This window comes from Manis javanica, chromosome 7 (assembly GCF_040802235.1).
Source record: "Manis javanica isolate MJ-LG chromosome 7, MJ_LKY, whole genome shotgun sequence".
Classification (NCBI taxonomy): domain Eukaryota; kingdom Metazoa; phylum Chordata; class Mammalia; order Pholidota; family Manidae; genus Manis; species Manis javanica.
Window position 1 is genome coordinate 85093015 of NC_133162.1, and position 14631 is coordinate 85107645.

At 37.0% G+C, this 14631-nt stretch overlaps 1 protein-coding gene and 1 long non-coding RNA gene across 4 annotated transcripts in view; one reads left to right on the plus strand and one right to left on the minus strand.

Annotated features, from left to right (window-relative positions):
* Nucleotides 1-474: 474 nt before the first annotated feature.
* On the minus strand, nucleotides 475-6505 carry LOC118970384 (uncharacterized). Its single transcript, XR_005058303.2, has 4 exons — nucleotides 6298-6505; nucleotides 2746-2884; nucleotides 1808-1921; nucleotides 475-1683 (listed from the first exon to the last, which is right to left on the minus strand). It is a non-coding gene; the product is annotated as an uncharacterized lncRNA (long non-coding RNA).
* Nucleotides 6506-6568: 63 nt separating this feature from the next.
* HEATR1 (HEAT repeat containing 1) overlaps nucleotides 6569-14631 on the plus strand; it is a 53418-nt gene continuing 45355 nt past the window's right edge. For all 3 annotated transcript variants that reach the window (XM_037007301.2, XM_017643184.3, XM_037007302.2), the window contains exons 1-8: nucleotides 6569-6707; nucleotides 6875-7048; nucleotides 8771-8987; nucleotides 10964-11105; nucleotides 12579-12680; nucleotides 13105-13245; nucleotides 14027-14238; nucleotides 14381-14514. In XM_037007301.2, coding sequence (XP_036863196.2) covers nucleotides 6907-7048; nucleotides 8771-8987; nucleotides 10964-11105; nucleotides 12579-12680; nucleotides 13105-13245; nucleotides 14027-14238; nucleotides 14381-14514 — 1090 coding nt within the window. In that variant the 5' untranslated portion in view covers nucleotides 6569-6707; nucleotides 6875-6906. The remainder of the gene's footprint in view (nucleotides 6708-6874; nucleotides 7049-8770; nucleotides 8988-10963; nucleotides 11106-12578; nucleotides 12681-13104; nucleotides 13246-14026; nucleotides 14239-14380; nucleotides 14515-14631) is intronic.

Below are 14631 nucleotides of genomic sequence, written 5' to 3' on the forward strand. Positions count from 1 at the left end.
AAATGTAGCACAAAGCAAAAATTTTTATCTTTCCACTTAACTTCCTATCAATCTAATATCACCAGTCACAGGGAGCTGCTTTTTTCTCCAATTTATCCCCCAAACTCCTCTCTTTCTAACCCAAGTTCTTCAAATCCAGCTCATACAGAGTCAAGTCCTCTACCACCCACCCCCTGCCCCCAAACTTTCCTGGATTTTCTGATAACTCTTTGCCATAAGAGGCATACTTTGGAAATATTGAGGGTTTAGTTCCAGGCCACTAAAATAAAGCAAGTCAAATATTTTTTTTTTGGTTTCCCAGCACCTATAAAAGTTTTGTTTACAATATACTGTAGTCTAAGTGTCCAATAACATTATGATTGATACACCAATGTACATACCTTAGTAAAATATATTTTATTGCTAAAAAAATGCTAAGCATTATCTGGCTTTCAATGAGTCCTAATCACTGATCTAAGTTATGAGAATAATGAAAAAGTTTGAAATACTGGAAGAACAGCCAGTGTGACACAAAGACACAAAGTGAGCAGCAGATGCTGTTGAAAAATGGTGCTCATAGACTTTCTTGACGTACAGTTGCCACAAACGTTCACTTTGTAAAAAACACAGTATCTACAGAGGACAATAAAGTGAAACATGATAACAGGAGGTGTGCTCATATATTTCTATTAATTTTGCCTTGCTGTCCTTCACAGTTCTCTACTTTACTTACATCAACACAAAAATCTCCCCAGTGGCAAATATTCAATGGAAATTCATTTGGAATAAGGAGGGGGAGGTGGAGAAAGGAATTCATGTGTGGGTGCACATACAATTTAGTGTATTTATTAAACAGATGACTTTAAATGATTCTCATTAGCTAAGAAAATTAAACATTTTAAAGTGCCACGGTTCTCTAAATAATGCTTAAAACATTATTTTCATTGCATTCCATAACATATGAGAGATTTAATGAACCAATTTTTATATATATAATTGTTCATAATTTTCAAATTTAAAACCTTTGACAACTGCTGCTCCACATCAGGTACCTAGGGTTACTGCTGCATGAGCTCAAGATCAGGAAAAAACCTTTGGTGCCACCTGCTGGTTCTTAAAGATATACCAGGCACTTGCTGTGGTTGATTTCCAAACCATCTTTTTCAACCCCAAGATCCCTACCAAAGCATTTCAAACTAACCAGAAAAATAATTGTAATTCTTGGTGACAAGACCACAAATGCTCTAATTCATAATAATGTAAATGACTTTGTTTGAGACACAATATGAAGAAACAAAGACTTCATTTCTCTGTCATTGAACTGGTCATGTTTTTGTTGACACTTGACTAAAATGTAGCTTTTACATGCTGAATAAACATTGCTAATTACATACATCTTATTTCCTTTCTCCTCAGTAGATACATTGTCAAGTAGGTAGTATCCCAAGTCATTTACTTTGATTATAGTTAGAATAATTCTAAATTACTCTTCTAATAGCACTTACTCACCTGTATTCTTATATACATTTCTTGAACATGAAATACAGATAGATACATTTACATTCATTAATTACATTGTTCAGCTAATAAATATCTATTGTCAACCATGTCCCAGGCACTTTACTTCATAGCAAGGATTCAGCAGTAAACACCATAATGCCATCTTCAACATCCCCCTCCCTGAACCAGAGAAAGGCCTGCACCCTGCATATCACAAAAACATAAAAAATAAATTTGTTTAAACAATGTGGAAGCCTATCTGTCAAAATCTGTTATGAGGCACTGCTGTCACATAACCTATAACCCTGAAATCCAGTCTCTGACTTACTTGATTAAGCTTCAAAGGAACAGGGCTCTTTTTTCTTTCTGTTTGAAAACTCTGAAGGTTTATGGATTGTATTGCCTCTGGACATTGCTTCAGAGTGCAAGCAGTGTTTCAGTGCTTGGGTAAAAGAAAAGACAAATTGACCAACTTGTCACACTCTTTCTTTCAGACTGCATGAACATAATAGATTTTTGTAAAAAGAAATATTATTTCCAAGTAGTTCAAACATGTAATTTCCTGTTTCCTTTAGTTTTTGAATTTATGGTTCTGGATGTACTCATGAATTAGTGTAGTATTCTTAATAACTGGATGTGGTAGCTGAGGATTGTTTAACAACATTAAGCAATTCACGTGCCTCTTAAATTTGAAAATAGGTAGATATGAATGTAACATACAGGGTGATGTCAATTCTTTACACTGGTGACTAGATAGACATTGAATGATAAACTCATGAATAATGTATTTTTTATGAAAATATTTAATAAGGTAATAATATTTACCAAACTTTATCTTTATTTAATTTTATTTGCAATTTTCTCTTTAATTATATTTTCACTTAGAAGAAAGATAACTTTTGAAAGTAAGTGAAAAATAAATATAGTTTTCACTTAATTCATATTTTTATGAAAGTATATTCAAATTTTGTATACTTTGAATTCAATTTTATTTTTTAATCTTCTTTTGCCAGTAGAACACAATTCATGAAAATCTGGATTAAACAAAATTAATTTTTATGGGTTAAATATATAGGAAATGTATTAGATCTGTATGTCTTTATTACTTATTCAAACTTATTAGCCAATCAACATTGTGACCAGACAGGTACAATAATAATTAAATGTTGTCATCTTTTATATATTACTTTCTTTCAGCCATATAAAAACATTTTTTATTTTGTCATTATAAATGTGTACTCGTCAGAGACAGAGGTTATAACATACCTTAGTTAACAATGTTTTAGGTTGATTTATGACTTATAAATATTTAGACAGACAGTAGGTAAGCCTCCATTTGCACTCTTGCTCCCAGGCTTTACAAATCTTCACAGAGCTTCATGTCAGCCTGTATGACGACAATAACCTAGTGAGGAGATAAAAGAAATAAATAGGTAAACAAACCAGATCATTTAAGATAGTAATAAGTACTGTAAAGAAAACATGTGTCAGGCAGATAAATAGATATGAGCAGGTGGAGTGAGAGTAAGGCCAGTAAAGCCCACTAAATGCAACTCAAAGAGTTAGCCAGATAAAACCAGAAAGCCAGAACAGACTCAGAGTTAACACCCTTTGCAATATGAGTTCATTCCACATACCCTGAATCTGGGCTGACCTTGAGACTTGCCCTAGCTAATAGATGTGAGATGAGCAGAGACATGAGACAAGCATTATGATTAATTTTCCTAAAAATGCCGAGATGGGAATAGCATAGTGGGAACAGGAGGGACTTATCTTGAGGCTAAGATTTCATTTTAAAAACAGAGAGTTGAGAAGTTAGATTCCTAACATATTCTTTGATAATCAGCCAATGACTTATCTTAAGGTAAGGCAAGCAGTCTTAACTGATTCCCAGTGCTTGGGAGTAGCCACTTTCTAGGAGAGGAACAAAAAGTTTATTCTACAGAGTTACCAAGAGGACTAGCTATAGACAATAACGTATTATCTGTCACTAGAGATAGACATCATGGGTCCCACCTGACAAGGCTGTGCCCCCAACCCTTTACCTTTATCCCATTCTTGAAAGCCTTAAAAGACAGAATTCTAAGCCTTTAAGTGCACCTCATTTCTGAGGTTGCCCGCACTTGCCTTTCTTCAACTGTGTCACTCTCTCTGTCCTACTTCAGAAAAGTAGGGAGGGACTGCTGAGAGCTCTGGTTTGGGCTTGCAAGTTCCCATCTCCTGGGTGACCCAGACAGAACTGCAGCTATACAAACATGCTCCTTAATAGCCTGCCTGAAAATCTCCTTTCTTTGCTTTGGGAAGTTCTCAGAACATAATCTCCCTCCATCCAGTGCTCTACAGCTCCCCCAAACCCTGGGGTGGTAGCAACTTAATTCCCATGCTGTGCAAATTCAAGCAGACACTAGATGCCAGGTGACACTGGCTTTAGGAGTTGGCAGGGGATGTGCCCTATGCTGAGAAGCAGTTCAATAAGCTTCCCCTTCCTCTCTTCTTTATTCCTGTAAACCTGTCTTTGCCTGCCTTGACTCTGGCCTGCTCCCCTGTTGGAGTGTATTCAAATAAAACCTTAACTCTGCTTCTCTGCTGTGTCTCTGCGCTTCAATTCTTTGTTGTGGTAGGGACAAGAACAGAGAACAAACTCAACCCCCCAACATAAGCCCTGTATATTTGATGGACAGAAAGAAGTTCTGCTGCAATTAGAGTAGACTAAATGTCATGATCATCCTTTCTGGGATGACCTCCATCTTTTTTCCCAAAATTTCTCTTTCAGGTCTCAGCTTAAATGTTCCCTCTTGAGATTCTTTCTCCAGACCCTGAAACTCATCATGGCTTCTCTCCATCACCTCATCTAATGGATTTGTAATATTGTCACTACATTCATTGCCTGATGGTTTTCTGGTTTATATATTTGTTTATTGCTTGTCTCTTACTGGTGGAATGCTAAGTTCCACAAGTAAAGCCCTCAGCTATCTTACTCACCACCATATGCCTAGCCTGGTATAAAATACACTTGCAATTAATCAAGGTATCAGTACTCTGGATTAAAAGGGGTGGGGTGAGGGCAGGAGAATGTCCTTTAAGAAAAAACTCATTCATTCAAATCATTCTTACAAATTTGCTTTTTTTGAGGTAGAGTCTTTACCATGAGCAATGATTGAAATGAGGAGCAGAATTCATCACTCTATCATAGACATTGCTCATCAGATGAAAGAATGTATGGTTATGCCCTATCTGAAAACAGTGTTCCTCCCTGCATCAAGAAGTATGTATCAGTTATTGATAAAATTACAGATTTAATGAAGATAAAATAGCAAAGCCATGAAAAGGATTATGAGATAAGAGAATTGCAATACTATATAAATATGGTAATTTAAATTCAAACAACTGAGAAAGTTCAGTTTCCTCTAATCCTCTACTGAATAATCAACCTGGACAGGCATATAATCCAAAAACCGAGGAAGTGATAATCAGAAAACACTCAGGAGTATATAAGAAGAATTCTTTTAAAATGGAGGAAAAGATATAATCCATGACCACAGTATTTTTTTTAAGCCAAAGATTTTTGTAAAAAGAATTATATTTAAGTATCTCTGACTTGATTTCTTCTCACTTTGCCAACTTACTTCAAAGGTAAAATTCAGCATGGCACCGCATTACATTGGAACTGACTTAGAAAAGGTTGAACAAACACCTGTAGCACTTTTCTTTTTATTTTCACTTTGATAAAGCTTTTAAAAAGATACTGAGAGGTTTTTTAGAGCAAGAAATCAAGTATGTCTTGTGGATAAAACAGTACTGACTTTCATTTCTTACTACTTTCATTTCTGCCAAAACTGCATTTGCAAAAGTAAAATTCCTGTGACACATTAGGACAAAAAATTTCCTTTGAGAGATCTGTGAGGATGAAATAAGATACCATTAGAACTTTAAAAATCATGTTATTCTCGGCAAGGAGATCAACACCGCATGCAAAAGGAGATTATTAACTCATTGTAGAAATAACTGAATATATTTTTTGGTTGTTTTAAATACTATTAAAGTAAAACAACAACAAAATATTGTGTTAATAAAAGAGAGGGGAATCTGAGTGGGGTATGGAAGGAGTGAGCGCCCATATTTGTAAATGTGTTTCAACATTGTCCAGGGAAAAGTTACTGAGTGATACCCTGGCATCGAAATACTCCATCTCTTCAGAGAAAGAAATGCATTTAGAAAAGATGGTAGGATATGCAATCACTCCTGCGTCCAGTGCATCTTTTTGGAGAGGCCAGTACCCTCGATTTGTAGCACATACCACACTGCTTTGGGAATAGATGGTGGTGCATCCATACGGGACTCTTTTCAGTAACATTAATCTAGTGTCGCCAAGACCAGGGTTGCCTGGGGCGCGGAGTGGGGGTGTGATTTACCACAAAGGGGCAAGGTGGGGGGGTCCCCTAGGGGCGATAGAAGCTTTTTGTCTTGATTGGGGAGATAGTTAGACTTACATATTCATTTGTTAAAACTATCGAACTGATCGATTGAGGTGGGTAATTTCATATGTCAAGTAAATCTCAACAAGGTTAATAAAAAAAAAAATAAGTACTTGCCCTGTATGAATGCAAAGTGGTGAGCAGACAGCCCCAAGCTGCAGGGGAGTCCAGCATTTATAAAGCGGCCCCCTAGACACCAGAAGTTCTTATCATGAAATTTTCAATCTCTTTCACTTTATTGAGGAGTAACACACCCAGAGAGAGAAAATTGGTGGGAGCCCACAGAGGCACTAGTGTCACGGTTTGAATCCAGCCAACGTGATTTCACAGCTCATAGTCTTACCGCGCTGCTTGCTGGTACACAGTAAAAGCTGAATAAACATGTTGAATGAAGGATGCCAACTACACCTCCTTTAAGCTCACAAAAGGCCCACCGTGAGCCTGAAACTGTCAGGAAAAAGCCAGGGCACAGACGGCGTGTCCGCACGGGAGGAGAAGGTACCCAAAAGCAAACGGCTTGGGGGGAAAAAAGCGGAGCTTGACGCAGAGAGGCGGAGCCAGTCTCGTAGCATTTCCGGCAAGCTTGTACCTCTTCTCTCGCCGTAGTGCCCGAAGCCGGAAGTTCCCTTGAGGTGAGCTCTAAGCTTCCGGACCAGAGCTGGACCCTGAAGTGCCATGCGGGAGAGTCTGTGTGGAGTTGCCGACTTCTAAGTGCTGCCTTAAGTCGTCTTCCGGGTGAAAAGCAGCAGATGAGTAAGTGGCATACCAAGCTAAGGTGTCCGCGGGTTTTTTCGAGTCTCTGCGGGGTCGGGGCTAAAGAAAGCTTTGGGGCCCAGGGGATTGTTTCTACATGAGGCGTTTGTTCTTGTGGTAAAGCCACCTTATGTTTTCTGAGACTTCTCACAGTGGTTGTTTCTTAGCCCGTGCTTACAGAAATTCGCTGGCGTGAGAGATGACGTCCTTAGCCCAGCAGCTCCAACGACTCGCCCTCCCTCAGAGTGACCCCAGTCTCTTTTCTAGAGATGAAGTTGCCTCTTTGTTGTTTGACCCAAAGGAGGCGGCCACCATCGACAGAGACACCGCCTTTGCCATTGGTGAGCTACGCTTTAACTTAGAAGAGCTCTTTGAAACGTTTGTTTTCTGGACGTTGCTGTATTTTCTCTTCTGATTTGCCCTTCTTCTTAGCAGTTTCTAACTTGTTGACATGTTGTTCAGGGAAAGAGGGTGACAAATAACTGTGCTAGATGCCTGACATGCATATAGGCAGCAGTATCTGAATTTCACAGATGAAGAAACTTAGGGAGGTCAACTAATGTGTAGGGAGGAAGAAGGGTCAAAAGGAGCTGGACATGCACATATCTCCCTGGGCAAGGGAAACAAGCAAAAATGAACAAGTGGGATGATATCAAGCTGAAAAGCTTCTGTACAGCAAAGGACACCATCAATAGAACAAAAAGGCGTCCTACAGTATGGGAGAATATATTCATAAAATGACATATCCGATAAGGGGTTGACATCCAAAATATACAAAGAGCTCATGCACCTCAACAAACAAAAGCAAATAATCCAATTAAAAATTAGGCAGAGCATTTGAACAGACACTTCTCCAAAGAAGAAATTCAGATGGCCAACAGACTCGCTAATCATCAGAGAAATGCAAAGTAAAACCACAATGAGGTATCAGGATGGCCAACATCCAAAAGACAAACAACAACAAATGCTGGCGAGGCTGTGGAGAAAGGGGAACCCTCCTACATTGCTGGTGGGAATGTAAATTAGTTCAACCACTGTGGAAAGCAATATGGACATTCCTCAAAAAACTCAACATAGAAATGCCATTTGACCCAGAAATTCCACTCCTAGGAGTTTACCCTAAGAATGCAAGAGCCCGATTTGAAAAAGACATATGCACTCCTATGTTTATCACAGCACTATTTACAATAGCCAAGAAATGGAAGCAACCTAAGTGTCCATCAATGGATGAATGGATAAAGTAGATGTGGTACATATACACAATGGAATATTATTCAGCCATCAGGAGAAAACAAATCCTACGATTTCCAACAACATGGATGGAGCTAGAGGGTATTATGCTCAGTGAAATAAGCCAGGTGAAAAAGACAAGTATCAAATGATTTCACTCATCTGGAGTATAACAACAAAGAAAAAACTGAAGGCACAAAACAGCAGCAGAATCACAGCACTCAAGAATGGACTAACAGTTACCAAAGGGAAAGGCACTGGAGAGGATGTTGGGAAGGGAGGGATAAGTGGGGGAAAGGGGCATTACGACTAGCACCTCCCTAGTTTCTTCATCTGTGAAATTCAGATAATGTAGAGGGGGCCACTGGGAAGGCAGTATAATACAGAGAAGACAAGTAGTGATTTTATAGCATCTTATGCTGATAGACAGTGACTGTAATGGGGTATGTGGTGGGGACTTGAAAATGGGGTGAGTATAGTAACCATAATGTTGCTCATGTAATTGTACATTAATGATACCAAAAAAAAAAAAAGTTGCTGGAGGCAGTGGCTGCAGTGGAGGAGTCTTCCCAGAGGACTGGCTTAGTTGTAGTAGGGATATTTTAAAAAAAGAAGAGCCCCTGCCAGGAAGTACTTTCTGTTCTCCTAGTTGATCAGATAGGAATGATAGGAATTATTCTCTATGTTGAAAACTAGAAATCTGTATTTAGGTCTGTATTATGGATTAAACTTGATTAAACAATGTAGAGATTTTGGGGGTAAGTAAAACTGTGAAAGAGGGGTGAGTTGAGTTTGCTTGCAAAGAATTGTTAAATAAACTGGTGTATTTTTAGGATGCACTGGCCTGGAAGAGCTGCTTGGAATCGATCCTTCTTTTGAGCAGTTCGAAGCACCGTTGTTCAGCCAGCTAGCAAAAACTCTGGAGCGCAGCATTCAGACCAAAGCAGTGAACAAAGAGCTGAATGAAAATATTTCGTTATTCCTTATTCACTTGTCCCCTTATTTCCTGCTGAAACCAGCACAGAAATGTCTGGAGTGGTTGATTCACAGGTAGCAAATAGAATTACGGATATGATTATGGGCTAATGACTTTGATCTTTCTTAAAAACATAATGAAAACATTTAGATCAATATAAAGTTTAAAAATCAGGTGTATTAAGAGATTATCATGATGTCTGTGGTGTGGGTGTGTTCTTCAGTGAAACTTGTTTTTGTTCCTAAAGAAAACTAGAATTATTGAAGATCTCGAATGAATAGTCTAACGTCATTAGTTCTTAGGAGCACATGTTGCTTTGCCATTGCAAGTTGTTTGTGTATTTGGAGCAAAGAGTATTATTAAACTTCTTTCCAAAACAATAAACATTGGTTTTAGAAGAGACAGATGGTATCCTCTAAAATACTATTTAACTTAAGAAAACCAGCAGCAGATAATATGTATTAAACATTTGCATCCAAGTTCTCTGGTAAGCCTTTGAAGGGCATTATCCCAGTGCTCACAGCATTCCTGTAGGGAGATACCTATGTTATTTCCATTTTAAGGGTTAAGTTGCGTGAGTCACAACTAGTGAGCTGAGATACAAGTTTGTTTCCAAGGTCTGATCTTTCATTCACTTTGAAAATTGTTTCAGTAAGTTTACTCAGTTCATTTTCTCACTTATTAGCGTGATATTGGTATTATTTCACAGCTTACACAATTTTGTTTATTCCCCCAAATAGGAATTTTAAAAGTAGAGTGATTCCCATTTCATTAAGTGGACACATGGAGGTAAAATGATTTCCCTTTAGGAAGCAAGTGAGTCTTTGAAAAAAACAGAAGTTTTACTTGGGTCTTCTGATTATCAGAACAGACTCATCAGACAAAGAAATAAAGTCTGTTTTACTTCTGTTTCTGGCATTTAATTTCCCCCCGATAGTTCACTGATGTACTTTTTGCATTTATTTATTCATGTAACTTGGTTAGCAACATTAAGTTGGATACAAGGATGAGTAGGCTGCCCTTGGTTTGGAAGTAAATGCCACAATAAAGGTGTGTGCAAAGTTTTGGGCATGTAGTGCTGCCTGAAGTAGTTGTAGAATGCTTATGGAGAAAGTAACATTTTGGCTCATACTAAAGCCAAATGTATAAGGCAGAGTGATGTGTACTCTATGAAAGATAAAGATGAAACGATAGTTTATAGACAGGCATATGAGATCACTTGGCTAGGAGAATTACCAAAAGCATCTTGAAAAAGGCATTTGAGTTCAGACTTCAAAGCTAGAAAGGATTTAATGTATCTGACAGAATTAATAAGTCTGTCTTACATTGTTAGGGTGGAGAGACCAATACAAAATTTTGTCAAGTTATGGACAAATTTATGGTTGTAATTTGATAATTTTTTTTAATTTAAAGGAAGCAATGTAATTTTTTTTTAAGTTTAGAATTTCTTTGCAGTTTTTTTTTTTACTTGAAGTAGATATACTGTATTAGTTTCAGGTGTGCAACATACTGGTGATTTTCTTTTTAATTAGTCTTTTGGTTTTAGAATTATGATAGGTAAGCTAAAGGAGCTGTGGACAGTAAACTTAGAACCATGGAGAAAAGTTGAGCATTGCTGCCTAGTTGACCCATTTTTTTTTCTCTTGGTTTGACTGCAATTATCCCACAGTTACATTAATAATAGGTTTAAAAAATATTGAAAGTAAATGGAATATAAATTGTCTTATTGAATATTAAAAGGCATTATTGCATAAGACTTGGCAGAACCCTAACTGTCATAATTCTAAAACTGAAAGACTAACTAAAAAGAAAATCACCAGTATGTTGCACATCTGAAACTGATAATGTATGTCTACTTCAAGTAAAAAAAAAACTGCAAAGAAATTCTAGAAATGCAAAATAGAAGACTTATTTAAGTGCTCATCTTGATGATGCTATGCATTTTTACTGGTATTCATTCTAAGTAATTTTAACTCACTGATAAGAGGATTGAACATGTAAGGAAATAATGTGCTTCTAAGTTTTGAATTACTTGTTTCCCCCTCCCCAGGTTCCATATCCATCTTTATAATCAAGATAGCCTCATTGCTTGTGTTTTGCCATACCATGAGACAAGAATATTTGTGCGAGTTATACAGCTTCTAAAAATTAATAATTCAAAGCATAAGTGGTTCTGGTTGCTGCCAATCAAGGTATGGTTGCTGAATGACACTTATCTATAATCATTATAAATCTTGATTAAGAGATACAGTTTGGCAAAAATAAAGTCATTAGTGCTCTTGAGGGTAGTCTGTATTTACTCCACCACTTTTATTTCCTAAGTTCCAGTTAAAGCTATTATGAAAAAGAGCTGACTTTTATTTAGTACCAGACATGAGACTAGGCAATTCACATCTTGGATTCTCAAAAACTCCATTTTTACAAATGAGAACAGTCTCAGAGCATTAAGTTACTTGCCAGAGTTCACCTAACTATAATGTGATGGGTTTGGGATTTGAATCCAAATCTCTTTTAAGCCTGTGTTTTTCCACTATACCATGCTGTCTGACACTTAAAATTTTGCAACTGAATTGCTTTTAAAAAGTTGCAAGTGAAGAAAAGCAGAAAATACTTTAAAAAATTAAAGGGATGAGGATAACTTGAAGGACTTCAGGAAATATTAAAGTTGTAAGAAAGATGCTAGGAATTAATTTATAGGTGAATAAAAGAATGGTTGCCTTACAGGAGGGATCCGACAAAGATCAGATAGCAGCATTTTGTAATAAAACAACTGACTTGCCATTATCACTTTGCAACATATAGTAGAGGAAAGTAGATGTAGGTTATTAGGAATTTTACTGAATATTGAGCATGGCATTTCAGGCTAGGAGGAGGTCAAATGGGGATGGAGGACTAACAGACTGAGACTCTGGAAAGAGTCAACTTTGTGGGTGATGAAAGTGAGGTCAATGATCAGAATTAGTAAAAAGAAAGGGATGGGAATTTTTCATTAGAAGAAGAATTTAAGACTTAGTTTTAAAACCCTTGAACTAAAGAATGTTCAAGAAGATACGGCCAACCTCTCATAAAACTTTTCATACTTCTCAGCATTTACCCTACTAATAACATCAAGACCATTTTTTCCCCTAGTCTATACACAGACCCTGATGCACACTTGTTACAGATATCCAAACTCCACTCACATATTAAAGGTCACTTCAGATTCTCCTTTCATTGATTTATTCAGTATTTACTGGGCAGCCAATACATGCCATGCATGATGCCAGGCAGTGGAAATAGTATAAGTTGGCCCAGTTCCTAGTCTATTTCTATTAATGTTATTTTAAAGTAGCTACAAAACCATATCGCATTGGCTCAAAAAACAAACATAACCAGTAATTATTAAGAGGCCAGAGAATCCAGATTTAGGTAAGTACACATCAAAACGAACACGATAAGCATTTTTCACTGAGCACCTCCACCTTTCTTGCTTGACCTCTTGAATTCTTAAGAGTTTGTGGTACAATTTTATGTATTAATTTCATCTGTACCACCAGTTTCAAGGAGAGACTGTATTTTACATTCATGAACTGTAACAGTATAAAGCTGTTACTTTAGTAGGTACTTTAAAAATAATTAGTTGATGAATATCCTTAGTAATTCTTGGTTCTTTCTGTTTATAACAGCAATCTGGAGTGCCCTTAGCTAAGGGAACTTTGATTACCCACTGCTACAAAGATCTTGGATTCATGGATTTCATTTGTAGTCTGGTGACAAAATCTGTGAAGGTGAGTAGTATATTATTTCATGACTATAATTCCATTGAAACATTGCTCAGAATGAGGAAAACTACTAAGGCCTTCCCTGTGAATAATGGTACTTTGAAGAGGTTCCATTTGTTAAATGATCTAGTTTTGCACCATGAGCAGTTTAATCAGTCTTTCATCACCAAAGGTATTTTTCTATAAAGTTAAATTACTCTATTCCTTGTCAAATTCTATGTACAGTGACTGTTTAAGCAGAGTCCAAAAATGTCAGAAAGAGTATTCCTTCTCAGATTTCACTAGACCATTGAATTTGTGCATTGATTAAGTGTCACATATGGTAAAAAATGAAAATGTCAGCCTGAAGGTAGTTGAGAGTTGTAAATATTTTTATTCTTTTTTCAAATTGGCCTTTCACTCTTAAATGTGCTTTGTGTTTTTGTTCCAGGTTTTTGCTGAGTTTCCTGGGAGTTCAGCTCAGTTGAGAGTTCTCTTAACTTTTTATGCCTCTACCATTGTGTCTGCTCTAGTGGCTGCTGAGAACATATCAGACAATATAGTTGCCAAGTTACTTCCATATGTCCAAAAGGTTGGCCCTGCTCATGTGTAAAGTAGATTCTTTTGTACTTAAAGGAATTTTCTTGCTTTTGAAAATGTCATTAGACACAAATGTTTTAAAATTGATAATTTATTTCAGATGGTTAATGATATTTAACTCTTAGATAAAAAATATGAGTTCTTTTGTCTTAAAACCTTACCAGATCTTATTTAGGACTCCCTAAAAATAATACTGGCTATTTGGCCCTGCCACAGTCTCCCAGATCTAATTTCTTAGCAGTCATGCTACCTCACTGGAAAAAGAATGGATTAGAAGATCTTGAGGAAATAGACTCTTATCATTCTTATTGCATTGACTTCTACTTCTTAATGTTTCTTTTTCCTCAGTGCCTTACTGCATAGTACCCTCCCAGGGTCCTTGTGGAGGTGCTGCTTTTCTTCCCCCCAATGTCCCCAAATTACTGTCTTTAATCAGACACTGTTTTGTTTCTGATCGAAGTCTTCCTTACACAAGTGGGTGTTTGCATATAAAAGAAGGGCTCCTTGAGTCCTGTTAGGATGTGTACTGGGTGTCTGAGTTAGGAGATCCTCTGAGATCCTTTCTGTCATCCAGGAGACTTGTTTCATCTCTATGTCCACTCAGGAAACATCTTGAATTTTTACTTTCGAGGAGTGGTTGAGTGTCAGTGTATATAATTAGGTAGTATTAATTTCTGATTTATGGCATTTCTTTGTCAAGGTAAAGTAACATTTTAAGTAGAATAAAATAATACCATTTTACTATTTTTCCTTATATTTTAAAAAATATTTAGGGATTGAAATCATCTTTGCCAGATTACAGAGCTGCAACATACATGATAATATGTCAGATTTCCGTAAAAGTGACAATGGAAGATACCTTCATTAGTTCATTGGCTTCACAGATCATTAAAACACTGACCAAGATTCCCTCTTTGATCAAGAATGGATTAGGTTGCTTGATAGTGCTCCTGCAGAGACAGAAGCCAGAGAGCCTTGGGAAAAAGTATGTACAGTTGAATTGAGAAATGGTAATAGAAGTGAAAGAAATGACTTTGAATAATTTTTTCACAGATAAATTTTGTAATTTATTGCCATTTCTTGTCTAACTTGTAAAGTCAACATATTACGTACTTGTTTCTTCCAAGGCCGTTTCCTCAGTTGTGTAATGTTCCTGATCTTATTACAATACTTCATGGGATTTCTGAAATATATGATATCAGTCCTCTTCTGCACTACATGCTTCCCCATCTAGTTGTGTCCATCGTTAATCATATTACAGGTATGTGGTCGTATATTTTGTGTCCAGAACCTTACTGTCTTAAGATTTGATTCTCTTAAAGGGAACCCTCCTACACTGCTGGTGGGAATGTAAACTAGTTCAACCATTGTGGAAAGC